This window comes from Crotalus tigris, unplaced genomic scaffold, assembly GCF_016545835.1.
Source record: "Crotalus tigris isolate CLP2741 ecotype Arizona unplaced genomic scaffold, ASM1654583v1 scf7180000017814.3102382, whole genome shotgun sequence".
Classification (NCBI taxonomy): Eukaryota; Metazoa; Chordata; class Lepidosauria; order Squamata; family Viperidae; genus Crotalus; species Crotalus tigris.
In genome coordinates, this window is record NW_024096652.1 from 358,809 (window position 1) to 376,512 (window position 17,704).

The window sequence follows — 17,704 nt, forward strand, 5'->3', positions numbered from 1 at the left end:
CATGGTCATGTGATCAAAATTTGAATGCTTGGTAAGTGTTCGTATTTATGACGGTTGGATTGTCCCGGGGTCATAGGATCATCTGACAAGCAAAGTCAATGGGGAAGCCAGATTCACTTAACCACTGTGTTACTAATTTAACAACTGCAGTGATTCACATATCAACTGTAGCAAGAAAGGTGATAAAATGGGGCCAAACTCCCTTAACCACCATCGTGCTTAGCAATGTAAAATTGGGCTCAATTGTGGCCATCAGTCAAGACTACCTGTAAGTATTTTTAATGCTGAAAAGAAAGTGAATGGAATTTTTGCAGTGATCCTGTCCCCACAATGGGATCAGCAGAAGTTAGAGATGTATTTAGCAATGACATGAGGCAGGACACTTAGTAAAGCTTAATAGATCCAGATCCAGTCAGTGAACAGAAGGAAGACAGTCTGGCTGATCCAATATAGGCTGCCATGGGTTTCATCCTGTCAGGAGTCTTGGATGTAAATACAATAAATACATTTCTAATGCAAGAACTCTTGTCCTAGTTCATGCACGCTTCGCGCATCACTGTTGCTCTTACCTTTGAGTTTGTTGTGTTCTGAATCAGCTGGAAAAAGAGAGTCTGGAAAAAGTTTAGGGAAAGTTAGGCCAGCGTATTTAGGCCGGTTTTCCACGTAGTTCCGCACTGTGGGCTGCAGTTTCTTCATGAATTCTGGACAGGGAGTTCCCAGCTGTTCAATTACCTTATTCCACTGGTCAATATCTGAGCAGACAAAGAGTTAAGGAAAGAATTGCTGCTAAATCCCATCCCACTCCCCTTCGCAACCACTCCAAGCTTTCTTAGAATCTCGCTGTTTTTGTCATTGAAAGGTAACAAACTGGATTCATTACAAAAAAGATGTTGAGACTTTGGTAAAAGTGCAAAGAAGGCCTGGAGGCAAAAACATATGAAGAACGGTTACAGTATTTGGGTTTGGCTAGTCTAGAGAAAAGAAGGACTAGGGGAGAACATGATAGCAGTATTCCAGTATTTGAGAGTTGCCATAAAGAGGAAGGGTTCAATTTATTTTCCAAAGCACCGGAGGGCAGGACAAGAAACAATGGATGGAAACTAATCAAGGAGAGAAGCAACTTGGAATTAAGGAGAAACTTCCTCACAGTGAGGATAATTAACCAGTAGAACAGCTTGCCATTAGAAGTTGGGGTTGCTTTATCACTGGAGGTTTTTAAGAAGAGACTGGACAGTCACTTGTCTAAAATGGTATAGGGTCTCCTACTTAGCAGGGGGTTGGACTAGAAGACCTCAAAGGTCCCTTCCAGCTCTATTTTGATTCAGTTTATGAAAACTCTGTCAACTGAGTTTTCTTTCCAGAGCAATATAACATTAGTGCAATATCATCCATACCAAAATAAGATCAGTGACTTGGAAATTAAGCTTAGGTTATTCCCACTGATTTGGACACTGATAGTCCTTACTCAACGACTGCCTCATTAAACAATGTTCAAGTTACGATGGTGTAAAAGAAAACAGCTCGTAGCCAACATTTCACATTTACCACGATTGCAGCAAGTACAATTTGTTTGCTTCGCAACCGGCTTCCGACAAATAGAGTTAATGGAGAACAAGGAAGTAAAATCAACAAATCGTGTTCATGTTATGTTTCACTTAATGATCATGCTGGTTCACTTAATGACTGAATGGGAAGTGATGTCATTAAGTCTGTCACACTTTCATGATTTCCTGCTTAGCAACCATACCACTTAGGAGCAGAAATGCCAGTCTCAATGGTCACTAAGTGAGGACTACCCGTATAAGTAAGCAATCTTTGTGGTTTAAGTGGTGATGGACCATCCACATCAGTCCATATCTGATTTTTACTTCATAATCTAAATGTGATGGATGAAACAGACAGCCGAAGCATCTGAAATACTTTATATCAGTATCTGCAGCCAGATGGAATTTGAACGCAAGACTCCCAGGATTAAAATATCTGCATTTTACCAAGACAGATGAACAACAATGGAGTATAACTCTATTTAGATTTCTTTTTGTAGCAGTTCCCTAAATGTGCATGTGGTTTTCCCTTTGTTCATCAATATTAATTGCTATCAGTAGTTGGACATATTGTCATTCCACCAAGATACTTCTGTTTCACAGTAACAAAGGAAAACCATCAAAGACAATGAGTTTGCATTTGTTTACTTACAACAGGAAAAATGCACATAGAGTTTGGCGTATTCATTAATACTGGGTTTTGTTTTTTGAGCAGAACAAAATCCAAAGGAGTAAAAATATTAACACCTCTTTTTGCAAAACCTTAATCCAGAAATAACTTTAACCATCCTCCACAAGACACCTTGTATTATTTAACATTATGTGTTCTTTTAGGAAATATGATGCTGAATAATGGAAGAGAAGCCTTTACTGAAACAGTCCAGTGAATTCAAACACAAGTTCTTCAAATATACCCAGACATATACATTTTGTTCATTATATGCCATAACCAATATATAGGAGCAGCGTGCATTTTAAATTCCAATGTGATCTACTCCTGCAGTTTCACATATTATCCCTTGCTAATTGCTTCGCTTAGCATTGTCTCCGGTTACAACATTTCCTAATGGCCATATCTCTTATTTTCATAAATTCGTCATCAGAATTAATTTTTCCAAAGAAGCTTTTAGCTCATCCCCACAATGCATATACAGTGGTACCTTGGTACACAACTGCTTTGAAACTCATTGAATTTGGTACTCAATTCATTTTGATGCAAAATTTTTGTCCCAGTACTCATCGTTTGTTTGGTACTCAATGTACAAGTTAGAACTTGTCAGTGTCGGCTGCCTTGTGACTCACTACATTATTCCTTATGGGAAAAAATTGTTTGGTACCCATCACTTTTGGAACTCATCAAACTCCCAGAACCAATTAACGATGAGTACCGAGATACTATTGTACATTATTGCAAAGTATACTTTAATTTTTTAATTTAAAGTTTAAACTACTTCCCTGCTTATTCATGTTTTTTTAATTATTTCCTATGCCTACATTTCAGAGGTCTTTTATATCTATTACTTGTGAAGCATTTCTGCAGAAATAGTGCAATCAAGCAAATGAAGAGTAAATTATGAAACCGGATACAAGCTTAAACAGCCATAAAACCCAATTAGAATAAGGTTATCAGTGACCAAGAGTCATGATGGCTATATGTACTGGATTCGAGAATGCTTCTAAGTTCCAGTCATTAGGAACTTGTGGGAAAATTCTGCTTATGGACTTCCCAAATGAATTGCTTATGGACTTCCCAAATGATTGACTACTATGGGATTAGATAGATGACACTAGATTAGACTAGTCTGCCATAATCTGTCCTATTCTGATTCAAAACAAAAAAGTTGTATTTGAAAAATAATAAAAATAGGGGAAAGCACGCAAATCATAGTTTCCGGATCTCTTTCAGGATCCCTTAATAAAAGCCCATTCTTTGGCATGTGACTGGGAGGACAGGGGCATGGAATGGCGCAAATGCCAACATTCTGAGCTCTTTCCCCGACTCTATTGTAGAGGTGTCCAAACTTGGCAACTTTAAGATTTGTGTCTATGGAGATTCTCAGTCATCCGGGTCATCGTTGTCCAAATACGCTTTTCCAAAGGCAACTGGACTTTGTTTTTTCCTTGAAGACATTTTGCTTCTCATCCAAGAAGCTTCTTCAGCTCTGACCAAATGGCAGAGGATGGAAAGATTTATATTCCTTGTAGTCATCTGCTTGTTAGCATTCTTTCCTGTGGTTGGGGAATTCTCGGAGTTGAAGTTTACAAGTTTCAAAGTTGCCAAGTTTAGACACCCCTGCTCTATTTGGAATAAAAGGCTGAACACCCCAGGACACATTAGTGTTCATGGCTATTGCTCACATGTTCTAGTGTGAGGCTTATCTAGTGTTCATGGCTGTTGCTCACATGTTCTAGTGTGAGGCTTATCATCCCTCCATTTAAGGATTTAAGTTAGTAAGTGGGTGGATGGTAGGGTTCGGGGTGGGGGTAAAATTTAAATCCCAAAAAATGCCACTTCTTGCAACTGTCTCTAATATTATACCACAAAGGCAAATATGGTTTATTTATGAAAGACAGTAGAAAAGCTGTAGGGCATATAAGAACAAGGAAAAAAAGAAAAAAGTCCAAAAAATGTTAGATATGAGTGAAATATACAGGTTGCAAAACATTACAATAGTCACATTTTGGGTTGAACAAAGAAAAATTAATCTGAAATCAGATTGGGATGAATCTTTGTTAAAAGTGTAGATCAGTGGTTCTCAACCTTTTTATACGGCGACCTCGGTCATAAGCAGACGGCGCGCATGTGCAGCACCACCCCCTGCGCGGCGCGCATGCGTGGCGCTGCCCCATGCGCTGCCCCTACGCAGCGTGCATGCACTGCGGCGCCCACATGCACGCCCCCTGTGCGGCGCGCATGTGCGGCGGCGCCCCCTGCGCAGCGCGCATGCGCGGTGGCGCCCCCTGCGCCGGCTGACAAAAAAAATGGTGGATCGCGTTGTTTGGCGACCCCCTTGAAATGGTCGTTCGACCCCAAATGGGGTCGCGACCCACAGGTTGAGAACCGCTGGTGTAGATGAATTAGAAGATGAGATGAATTTGAGTCCAGGGGCAGTCATTAATAGATCAAGGCACATAGCCTAGCAGCTAACTTCCCATTGTCCCTGCCCTTCATTCTTTTTCTTGCTACATAAGTTTATGCCTTTTCCAAGTGCGTTTTACCATAATATTAGATGAAAATATACTGATCTATTGCACTTGTCTTACCTATTCCAATTTCTAATTAAGAATCAGCCTCCGAAATGCTATTTCTTTTTGATATAAAAATCATTCATTTAGAAAACTCCCACTTATTATCACAGACCACAACAAGGTCATAATAATGGTTCTGTGATGGATCGCAGCGATATAAAGCTTTCAACAAACAGCTCTTTCAGTTCAGCTGACATAACACTAAGTATATCTTGCCGGGAAAAATGAACAAGCATTTTTTTTTACCAATCTCCTTCAAGGATATATGCAAATATATTGTTACATTTGTCCAGGCCAGGTTCTGCCAATGGACTAGTGTACATGGATTGAAAGCTCAACAAGCGGAAATGAAAGCATGGAACTCCTTAGGTTAATAAAGAACCATTTTCCATTTTTATCATTATATGAATGGCAACAATGAGATTTGCTAAGATTAAGCAAAGGAATGGATTATTTTAATAAAGAATGTTTGTAAAACATAGTGACACATGAAGCCAGTTCAGATTTTGAATATACAACAATACCTATTCAGAAGTTTAGGATAATTCTAGCTTGTGGTTATTAGTGCAGTGAAGTAGCTAATAAGAGCTGGCCCAAGAATTACATCCTAGAGCAGGGATGTCAAACTCGCAACGTCACGTGACATGTCACGACATATCGTGACTTTTTTGCCATTGCCAGCAATGGGGTGGGCGCGGTTTCGCTACGATGCATCTGGCTCGTGGGCTGGCAGTTTGACACCCCTGTCCTAGAGTATCTCAGTTTGTGGAATATAAATATTAATTCCAATTTATAGAGGAAAAGTAGGGGAAACATTCACTGTAATTCACAATTTCCACCCAAACGTCTGCCACAGTTAGTCAAATCTTGTTCTTCCTTGGGGTTTCTGTAGGAAGTGGCTAAGAGACCCATTATAAAATCTAATGTTCTCTCCTCTTCTTTCTCTTCAGAGAAATTCAAAAATTGGCTGCAACACAATCCAGATTATTGCATCATCTCATTATCTTATGCCACACACATTTAAAGTCTACACCAAATACTCTGGGTGCTTACAATGAATGGGCAACGAAAACTTTTGCATCATAGATAGAGAATAGGGTTCTTTCTGTGCAATCTCAAAAGCTTTTGATCTTAACAAGGTCAGCCACCCACAATATATTTCAAGAAACACATCACAATCAATCACCAAGTATGCAACAATATCCACAGGTTCTTTTCTATGGGTTTTTCTCAACATCTAGGAAACAGGGTTAGAGAATGCAAAACAAAACAACATTGTTTTAAACAGCAACAGGGACAAGTAGATGGTATACAATTCTGCAACCTGACCTAATTTTTGTCCCCTTCTTTTCCAGTCTATTCTGATAGCTGATCTGTTCTCCAAATGCCAGAAATACAATCCCTGGAAATTGATTTGGAGAAGGTGAAAGCTGGAAGTCGGGAGAAGAAAGTAATCATTTTGGTTGCTTTAACTGATTAGAAAGATCATCAAAGAAGACTGTTTAATTCCAAAAATCCTTAGGAACATAGCTGAAAACCTTCCCAGGCTCACCATCATCGCCATTTCTTTTAAAAGCAAACTCTGGTATTTGACAAGTATCAATGGAATAAAATGGAATTTCTACATATAAAGAGCTCTGTTTCATGCATAGGTTTTTAGGCACAGCAAAAATAGGAGCAGTTCAAACATCATAGGAAAGATCTGGAGGCTTTTAGAATTATAAAAATACCAGGGGAAAACTAGGAGGGTAAAAATTTAAAAAGAAATGCAGGTAGTCTTTGACTTGCAAGCATTCATTTAGTGACCATTTGAAGTTACAAGGACACTGAAAAAAGTGATTTATGACTGTTTTTCAACTGACAACCATTGCAGCATGCCCATAGTTAAATGATCATAATTTGGGCACTTAGCAACTGGCATGTATTTATGACGGTTGCAGTGTCCCAGGATCATTCGATCCCCTTTTGCAAACTTCTGACCAGCAAAGTCAATGGGGAAGCAAGATTCACTTAACAACCGTGTTACTAACTTAACAACTGCAGTGATTCACTTAACAACTGTTTTGCTTCGCGACAGAAATTTTGGGCTCAATTGTGGTCATAAGTCAAGGACTACCTGTCACCAACTCTACTACTAACAGTTATGGTAAATATCCTCATGGGATATTATGGATTGTATATTATAAAAAACAAATTATTTTCCCAAATTATTTAAGCATTGCATGGAGGGAAAGCAAAATATTATTATCAATCCCTATTAATCCAGCCCCCCTCCATTCTGAGCATCTTGAACAGATATCCTAGTGTATTGTTTGTTTGTTGTCAATATGCCCCTTTGCACAAAGCCTTAAACCATAACCTTTGGGGTTTATTGTGATGGGCCCTCTGGGTTATTCAATACATCAAAAAGTCTGATTTGGCATTATGTATCAATCTAGCCTAAACAAATCAGATAGTATGACAGTAAAACCCAAAAGCATAACTAGGGGTGTCCAAAAAGACAGAATAATAAGCTAAATTTAAAAAGAGCTTAGTTTGTCTTATGATTTCTAGCTTGTCTGCAGACACTGGAACACAATCTTGGGTCTGGACATCAAGTAACGTTCATCTCTATGGCAGTTTGCCATTTGTTCAACAGGAAAATCATAGGGATTTCTTTACATTGTGGCTTATTAACGCAGGATACTTGGATGATCTTTATGTATCAATACAAAAAGCTACTTCTCATTGTTCTGGGACATATTCTGATACGTAGTCTGGATATGTTTTCTTCTCAGGTGGTTTAGCCTGGTTAATGATGCAGATCAGAGATGGAAAAAACTGTGGGGTCCTTGCTTTCTCGAAGTCTAATGGTCTTCTTGCAGATGTTTCATCACCAAACTAGGTAACATCTTCAGTGCTGGTGAAGGTACGGTTTGCACTGTTGATATCACCTACTTTGATAATGAAACATCTGCAAGGAAACCACCAGATTCAGAGAGCACCAAGGATCCTAGAGTTCAACCTTGAGCTACAAATATTCTCTTCTATCAATATGGACATAATTGCCAGCAGATTATGGACCCAAGCCTGAACCTTAACATGTGAAATCAGCTTTGAACACAGTATACAAAATTACAATCAATAGAAATAGCTTTTGCAAATAAAATAAAATAAAATAAAATAAAATTTGTTGAAAAAGTTACAGTGTAAATGAGAACAAATGTATATGTATATTGTGCACAGCCTTATAGAAAATGGGGTGCATATTTAATGGCATTTCCCCTCATCTTATTTGTTTTAAAAATACCAACATTGTTAAGAATGAATTTGAAACAAATCATTAGCAGTTAGTGGCTGTTTCTAGGGAATTTTTCTACAGCAAATGCTTTTAATGGTTTAATTATCGAGGCTCTGTGAACAAATTTTAATAAGTATGCAGCTGTTTGAAAGAAACTGGGCTTTTAAAATGCATTATCTATAGGACATTTTGGGTTAGGTTTATCTTTTCTTTTTTCCTATTGATTTATTTGAAAGAATTATTCTTACGTTAAAAAGCTATTCTATTTACTTAACTGCATCAGAACGATGACTGAATCCAGAACGTATTGCGGAGTAATAGGGTACCTAATCAAAACACATTTCATATTTATGTCTGGTTTGGAAGACAATATTAGAGATTGGCTAAAATAGCTGGGTAAAAAGGCAACAGCTGGGCAAAAATGTCCATTGTTGAGATTATATTGCATTATATTTATCAGAGCACCAAGAATAGATGTGAATTCTCAGAAGGAAGGTGCTGCATATTGTAAAATGATAGCCAGTGTAGTACAGGATAGAAATGATGGGGGTGGACTAGGCTGAAGGTCCAAGGTTCGTATTCACCCTCAACAGTAGAAGCTCATTTGGTAACTTTTGGTCCTGTCACTAACCTCCAGCCCAATCTATCTAACAGAGTCATTGTTGGAGAAAACACTAGAAGATGGAGTGCAATTCAACATTGTGCAATCCTTGGTGCTCTCTGACTTTGGTTGTTTGCTTGTAGACATTTCATTACCTGTCTAGATAACATCATTAATGCTAGCAAGGATTGGGTATGCATGCATTGATAGGAGAAAACCACACCTGGTACACCTGGCAGGGCAAGCGACTGTATATAAACAGGGAGCAAACAACACAATCACTAACGCTGATGATGTTGTCTAGTCAGATAATGAAACACCTGCAAACAAACAATCAAGATCAAAGAGCACTTAGGACTCTAGAGTTCAACTCTGCGCTATATGTATACGTATATCACACGCTGGATTGTAGAAAGACCGTATGCCCTCTTGAGTCACAGATGCAGAGAAGTGGGAAAATGAAAGCTAGTACGCATGTAGATGGGGGGAATGAGGACAAACTGAGTAATTATGTAGCAATTGACACAGGTGCAGCGACCGGCCGGTTGGGACCTGTTACACGTTCCAGAGGTCGAGCGCAGGGGCTGGCTTGTTTATAAATGTCTCTCCCATTGATTCATTTGCACCCTGATGATGTTGGCAGGAGCCAACGAAAGCTAGGTCTGCTTTTTAAAAAACTTTTAAATGTTTTATATTTAAACTTTTAACGTTTTATAAAACTTTTAATGTTTTAACTCTTCCTGGTGCTCACGTTTTATTTCCTAGTATACGTATATGTATACGTATACGTATGTATATATGTATACGTATATGTATGCTCTTCTATTAGTTCAGTATTTACTGGAGGAGAGGCAGGATATAAAGCAAAAGGATATCATTGAGTTCTGAACATTGACTCAGTTGTCAGATATGTAAGAATCAATCCCAGTAGTGATATCCAAAATAACAATATTGCTAAAGAAATTGCAGGTTACTTTTTTCACCAGTCACAGTATATACACACTGCTTGAAACACTAAATTAGCTTGTATGAAGCTATGAAAATAAGGAGTACCTGATTTAATGAACAGCAGAGAGGTGCTGTCTCTGCACAAGGCCCAAAGCAATGGATCTTTAAATACATAACACCAACTCAACCTATTTTGACTCATTCTTCAAAACTGTGACACTCTCAAGCATATAATTTTGTCTCAATAGGTGCCATTAAGGATTTCAAGCTCTTTTGAATTTGTAAATCCAATACAAAACAAGAAATGGGTCTGTGATGCTTATTTATTCATTTATCTGCCCAACCGATTCCATATGAGCAAGCTAGGGTATAAAGGCTAAAACCAACCTTCCACTACGTAACATCAGATGAAGATACTATAACTATCTATAATGACTTTATTGTAAAATTACAGCCCATTTATTTAAGATGCGGCATCCTATATTTTAGCAATGAATTTCTCTCCCCAATCAGTTAATTTAATACAGTCATCCAGACTGCACGGACATGGATTCACTAGAAAAATTAAATTAATGCTCCTGCAAAGCAGACTAAACCTATAAAGTACTGCCATAAGCTTTATTAAAATATGGAGATCCAGGAGGATCTATTGCAGTGTTTCCCAAACTTGACAATTTTAAGGCATGTGGACTTCAACTCCCAGAATTCCACAGCCAGCGTTGCTGGCTGTGGAATTCTGGGAGTTGAAGTCCTCATGCCTTAAAATTGTCAAGTTTGGGAAACACTGATCTATTGTAACTCAGAAAGTTAAAGAAGAATGCCTGATAAACAGGGAACGAGGAATTCAGGAATTCTGAATCTATGGCAAAGGTTGATGTCGCTTTTCAAATAAAGATATTGCAGTGATGGAAAGGCATCATTATATACAATGTTTATTGCATTTCATAAGAGTCTGTAAGTGTTAAGCTACTCCAAATCAGAAGTTAAATTAGAACAACAATGTTATCTAGAGAAGCCCACAGCCTAGGAAGGATACGATCAGTGCCAGGAAACAACACAGCACCTTTAATCATTTCTCCCATGATGCACCCTACTGACCACATGTCAACTGAAAACAAAAAATGAAATGAAGGTAAACAAGAACACAGCAACAGAACAACAAACAAATGAGAAGACTTATCTGGTTGGATCAAAAGAACAGGCACGATTCCTTGCTACTAGGATGTGGGATTCCTGGGAATGTTGCTGTTGTTGTTGTTTTTTTATCCCGAATCAGATATTCTAATTAGAAGTAGAATCAGAATTCCATGGCAACCATTCTCTGTTGCATCCATCTGCTTCTTCTGCTTGTCTTTCCTAGCAGGGCCTTCTATCATGTTCTCGGTGATTTAGCAACAGAAGTGGTTGCTAAGGGCAGCAGCCAGACAGAAGGTTTAAAAACAAAATCAAGGGAACTGCTCTAATGAAGGTGCCACTGATCCCTATTTTTGGCCCTCTAGCTTCAGATTAAAAATCTGTTCTTTTTCCCAGTCCACAATTTATTTTTCACATTTCTGCATAAAGCAGGCTTAGTGTTTCAGTGCAATCTGCAACGTAACTATGAACAGATTCCCCATTAAATGGGCAATTCATCCTGTAAATTCAAGACACTCATTGATTGAATTCTTCCTCCTGTCTCCTACCACTCCCAGCTTAACCCCCCTGACTTACATCGATAACTTGAGCCGGAAAAGAAGAATAGCAATATTCCATTCTCCAAATGAAATCCTTCTCACTGTTAAAAGTATTCCCTTTCAGAAACTAGGGAATACCTTTTTAGGGTACAAAAGAAAATGTTTGTTGAGGTTTACCACCTGGGTGAAAGGAGGATGGAAAAAAAGAGAAAAAGAGTTTGCAACTACAGGATAGAATGGGTTGTTTTATTGCTAAATATGTCTAGGTTTGCTTGCATGCATGTGAGCACTGTGGAAAGAAGATTTAAAGCTAGTCTGTTGCTCTTGTTAAGCTCATTCAATAGTGTAACTAATGTTGTTCCTGTCCCGTCTACACCAAATCCTGACTGCAGCAGATCTGAAATGTTCCTCTAGGGTTATCTACAGCAGCGGTCCCCAACCTGTTGGGCACCAGGGACTGGCTCCGTGGAGATTTTTCCATGGGCTGGAGGGGGAGTATGCTGCCTGCATCTCGTGGATGGGGGCTTCGCTTGTTTGTGCAGCCTGGTTTCTGGCATGCTGTGGACCGGTGCTGTCCATGGACTTGGGGGTTGGGGACCCCTGATCTTCTCTTGAACTTGGCCTAATGCCATCACCCTCTGTAGGTTTCATAGATCAGTCAAATCAGTAAAGCAGAGGCATCTGAAAGATTGTTGGGGAAAGTCCAGCTTTTGTGGAAACCATGAGTAACTGTTAAGGGGTTTAAGGTGGATTTGGAGTGAACTATCTAAACCAGTGGTTCTCAACCTTTCTAATGCTGCGACCCCATAATACAGTTCCCCATGTTGTGGTGACCCCCAACCACTTATACATCACCGGGTGCCAGGGGCGTGGCCAAAGAAAAGGGGGAAAAAATGGCAGACAGCCTTGTTTGGCGACCCCCGTGAAATGGTCATTCGACCCCAAATGGGGTCCCGACCCACAGGTTGAGAACCACTGATCTAAACCCATCTGACATCCCTGTCTGATGTCAGGGGTGCAAACAATGCAATGTTGGGAAACCCTCTGTTTCCAAACTAGATGACATACCAAGTACAACTGTTCTGTTAAAAAATATTTGAATGCAGAGGTGATTTCCCAGTATACTAGCCTATCCATGCAATAAATTCAGCAGGAAAACCCTGATTATGATTCTATCAGAGGGTCTGGCTCATAGTGCAGTAATATGGACTAGAAGACTATAGGATTTTTGGTTGCCTAATTAGAAACTCACCCAAGGGAAATGGGGTTGTTCCCATGGGTGTTTTAATTTGTTTTATTGTTGTTTTTGTATATTGTTCCAGGCTCCTTTGGGAAAGAAAGTACTATAAAAATAACATAAAAAGATGTCAGTGTCCTGGGGTGAAAACATCAAAGTTTGAATAAATAGTATTGTCATCATTTGAATACATGGAAATGTTGGATTTCAGATCTTATAATTCCTATCAAAGTGGCAGAAGACTAGGTAACCACAAACTTGAGCAGGGTGCCCATTTTTAAAAAATGCAATTGGCCATTAGAAAAACGTTCCAGATACAGGTAATCCTTGACTTACAAGTTACAAAGCACTGAAAAAAGTAAGTTGTGACCCTTTTTCACACTTTACAGCATCCCCATGGTCACATGGTTAAAATTTGGACACTTGGCAACTGATTCACGTTTAGGACGGTTATGGTATCCTGGGATTGTGTAATTCCCTTTTGCGACAAGCAAAATCAATGGGGAAAGTCATATTCACATATCAGCTATGTTACTAACTTAACAACTGCAGTAATTCACTTAATAATTGCAGCAAGAAAGGTCGTAAAATGGGACAAAACTCACTTAACTGTCTCACTTAGTAACAGAAATATTAGGTCAGTTGTGGTTGTAAGTTGAGGACTACCTGTATTCATGTGCAGTAAATTCTCCCTGTCGAATATCAAATTATGTATGTGGGGTTGGTATTTTACAAAAAAAAAAAAACCTAAGGGGAAAAATGACTGAAGTGTGAAATATCTACAATAATAGAAAGATAGCAGATGGCGGTAGCATATTTCTTCTCTGCTACAACTTAGAATCAGTGAGTGAAACTAGCACTCAATTGGGATAAGCAAAAAAAATTAGCTGCTATTAGCTACAATTATCCTCTGAAATTCACTGCTACTAGATTTGGTAATGGCAATACTGATTAAACAGTTTCAAAAGTTCACAGGCATTATTCAGTTCAGCTCCATCTGGATGTCATTGCCTTTTACGTGCAGAATTACAAACATCTCAGTGACTAGCTTGCAATTAATTGATTAGCAAGTTTGCCGAAACATCTTCTTGATTTCAGAGCATGAACAGAATGAAAGAGGAAATTCTCCTCTGTTCATATGATCTCAAATCATTTGTCACAAATATCTGTATCTCTGATTGGGAAGGAGAGGATTTAAAAAAAAAAAATCCAATTGCAAGAAGATACCACAGAGCAAACCTTAAAACAGTCTTTCTTATTTAGGACTTTGGGATAGGAACTCCCATAATCCACAGCCTAACTCATCCAGAAAGTTCTATGCTGGGAAATGTTGTCTTTGGGGTCATCAGTATATCTTGGTTCTCCCTGTCTTGGAATATGTTTTCTGGATCTTAGCCATGAAAAAGATTTAATTATTTTTTTTAAAAAAAATAAAATAAAACCAGTATTTATAAGGATCTGTTATTGGCTAGTCTTATTTGGATTTATTGTAGGAAATCAGCTGTTCTTCCAGTCTATGACTCCATGATTTTCTGATACCTTTCCTTTTTAGAAGTTTGGTGCTCACTTAACGACCAGCAACTGTATTACTAAGAAAAATGGTTGTCAAACAAAACATCACACGACTGGGCTATAAGACTTATAAATTTCTCATAAGGCCATCAGTGTCTCAGCAGTCATTAAGCACAACTTAATATGATCATGATTTGTGACTTATTGCCAGCTTCTCCATCAACTTTGTTTGTCAGAAGCCGGTTGTGAAGCTCGCAAACAGCAATCATAGGATGCTGTAATTGTCCTAACTTTGAGTTGCAAAGTTACTTTTTCAGCATTATTCTAAGTCTGAACAGTCATAAACAGGACAGTTGTTAAATGAGGAGTATGTACATTCCAATCCACAAATAAGTTAGGGTGTAAGAAGGGGGTAACGGTTGCTGGAATTGGGTATGTCTAGTTTAATGAAAAGAAGGACTAGGGGTAACATGATAGCAGTGTTCCAATATCTCAGGGGCTGCCACAAAGAAGAGGGAGTCAAGCTATTCTCCAAAGCGCCTGAAGGCAGGACAAGAAGCAATGGATGGAAACTAATCAAGGAGGGAAGCAACCTAGAACTAAGGAGAATTTCCTAACAGTTAAAACAATTAACCAGTGGAACAGCTTGCCTCCAGAAGTTGTGGGGAGGTTTTTAAGAAGAGGTTGGACAATCATTTGTCTGAAATGGTACAGGGTTTCCTGCCTGAACAAGGGGTTGGACTAGAAGACCTCCAAGGTCCCTTCCAGTTCTGTTATTCTGTAAGGTAGTCACCATATTATGTTGAGTTCATTCACATCTAAATTTGCCAGTATGTTGAATTTCATTTATTTTATTCTTAGCAGTAGTGTGAAATCACTTTGGCTTGTTAGCATGACTATCTCTGTGAAGTTGAGAGGGAGGAGGTGTTAAGCTCACAGGCTATTCAGAAACTATGACCATCGCTTTATCTCTCCATAAGCTCAAAAGACATTGCAGTTAATTAGAAAGAATCTCCATCTGTTTTAAGCAAAGTTTTGCTCCTATCAAAATTTCTGATGATGAGTAAAGTGAGTAAATGCTTTTTTTTTCTGAGTGGAGAGTTAATTTCAATAAATATGTAATTGCCAGTACTTTCCTTCCTAGCTTACCTCATTTTGTTCATAATTGTTCTACTATATCAGGGTGGAGAACCATGGCCCTTCTATGATTTCAATTCCCAGAATTCCTGAGCCAGCCATGCTGAGGGGAAAGGGAGAGGTTTCCAAGCTGAGCCATGCTGGCTCAGGAATTCTGGGAGTTGAAGTCCACGAGTCATAAAAGAGCCAAGGTTGCCTACCCCTGTATCAGACACTTTTTTGTGATATGTAAGCCTTTACAAAGGGTTTCTATTCTTTAAAACTAATAAAAAACATCAAGATTTTGCCACTTCAGTTTGTAAACATTTTCCATTTAATATTGTTGTCCTATCTACAAATTTTCAAAGTTTCCAAATGCCTTTTCTTCAGTTGATGAGTACATTTCTCTCTTATTATTTTTTACATTGATAGGGCCAAAGTAAAAACTTAGTCTATGGGTAAAAGTATTTAGTTCCTGTAAAAGTAAAGTCTGACATTATTTTTTAACCCACCAGATGGGGAAACAGTTTAAAGTATAGGCCACATGGTTAGTGGAAATCTGTACTGCTAAGTGTGAGAATATACTTTTTCATTATTTGGTAAGGCATTTATTTTGCTACTGAATTCTGTTGGCCGTTTAAACAACATCAATTGTACAGTATTATTTGCAGGAAAAGGTCTGGAAGAGATATTTCTTTGCTATTTGAATGTCACTATAATAGAATGGAACATGTTTGCAAATAAATATACTGCAAAAAAAATCTTTAAAATATATGAAAAGTGAATTCCTTTTTATAGGTACAATCGTGCTTACAAATACAGTTAAAGGACTATTTTAATCCAATGCAAGTCCATGATACATTACTTTAAAAGATGCACCTATCAACAGCTATATTTTATTTTTATGTAAGAAGGAGTCCAATCTAGAGCAAGACTTTAATCTACAAAGAAGGCAAAATCTAACTCTTTGCTCTGTTCCTATGTTCTTGATTGAAATCCCACTAAACTGCCACTTATATTACCTTACAGCAGTGTTTCTCAACCTTGACAATTTTAAGGCATGTGGACTTCAACTCCCAGAATTCTGGGAGTTGAAGTCCACATGCCTTAAAATTGTCAAGGTTGAGAAACACTGCCTTACAGTGATCCACTGTTTGGATGAATCATTTTTTGGGCAATGTAAATAAATCCATGGAAATTATAATCTAGAGATCACACTGAGCATTCAAGTTAAAACGTATTAGTTAAAACATATTTCCCTGAATCCAAATTGTAGTAGCAATCCAAAGTGGAGCCTCTATATTATAGATAAAATTAATTATCTCCCGTTTTTATAGAGTGGGGTGCAGGAGAATATGTTTTAACTTTGAATCTCTGATATGGGAAATGTTTGGAGCCATCCATTTTACATTTAGCAAATGAAAAGATCAAGCAGTGATTCATGATTGAGTTTGCTTGTGTGAATATATAACACACATTATATGATTTTATATCTTGGGGGTGATCCTGGATTCATATTTATTGAGAAGTATGACAAGAAAGCCAACTTTCCAAAGACATATTTCAATGTCCCTTGGTGAAAAAACACACCAAAATAGCAAATATTACTTTTGAAGCTTAGTGCTGAACAAAAGTTTATATGTTTCAGGACACACTCAAAACTCTTGAATAGGCAATGTTTCTCTCCCTTGGTTCATATAGGATGAAATTCCCCTTGTCACTGAGACAGAAAATCTTGGAGATATCACAAATATGTGTGGCTTAAATCACAACCTGCTGGCCATTTGAGATAGATTACAGCTGTGATGAATAGAAGATTTATTTAGTGGTGTTTCTGTTGTGTTGCTGATAACATTCCAGGTCGCTTTTTCAAGCAAAATGGAAATCTCTGCAGATGTGTGGTTATCTGACAAATTATCTGTTAATCTTTACATCTGATTTTCAACGCAAACTGGTGTCCGTAGAATGATACAGCCCACTTCCTCTATATGAGGACTGGAGAATTTGCCTCAATATATTGGACAAATCACCATATTTTTAAACCCAAAATTGCTTAACTTAATTGCTCAACTTAATTGCCATCATATCAACTCTCAGAAGATTCAACACCTGTTTATCAATGAGATATTTGTTTCCTTTTAAGACAAAGAATGTTAAAATAAATATACATTTTCCCTCTCATTAATAGAATTTCTTATGCCATCCTACCACAACTAAGATAAAACGTTTTTTTCTTTCTTTCTTTCAACTCTTTCATTTTCCAATATTACTTTCACCATCTTGAGAGATGGTAGAAAGAATATAACCGAAGCTCAAGTGGACAAAATAAAATAGGCTATATAGGGCTAACAAGCAAAGTCTTGTTCATAATACAGAACCGCATGCATAATAATAGCAGTAATATTAATAGCAACACCAAGGAAAGCTTATTCTGAAAATCTGAGTAACTATATCAGAAGAACTGAAGAACATTTCTAGGCAACAAAAGAATAAATCAAAACATTCAGCATAAATATTGTATTGACCCATCTCTGAATCCATACA

At 38.0% G+C, this 17,704-nt stretch overlaps 1 protein-coding gene across 7 annotated transcripts in view; it reads right to left on the reverse strand.

The window, feature by feature from the left end:
- LOC120307740 (mitogen-activated protein kinase 10) overlaps nucleotides 1–17,704 on the reverse strand; it is a 212,232-nt gene that overhangs the window by 37,406 nt on the left and 157,122 nt on the right. For 5 of the 7 annotated variants that reach the window (XM_039342824.1, XM_039342829.1, XM_039342828.1 and 2 more), the window contains exon 10: nucleotides 570–752. In XM_039342824.1, coding sequence (XP_039198758.1) covers nucleotides 570–752 — 183 coding nt within the window. Of the gene's footprint in view, nucleotides 1–569; nucleotides 753–10,658; nucleotides 10,731–17,704 lie in introns of all 7 variants that reach the window. The other 2 variants (XM_039342825.1, XM_039342827.1) reach the window with 1 other exon arrangement.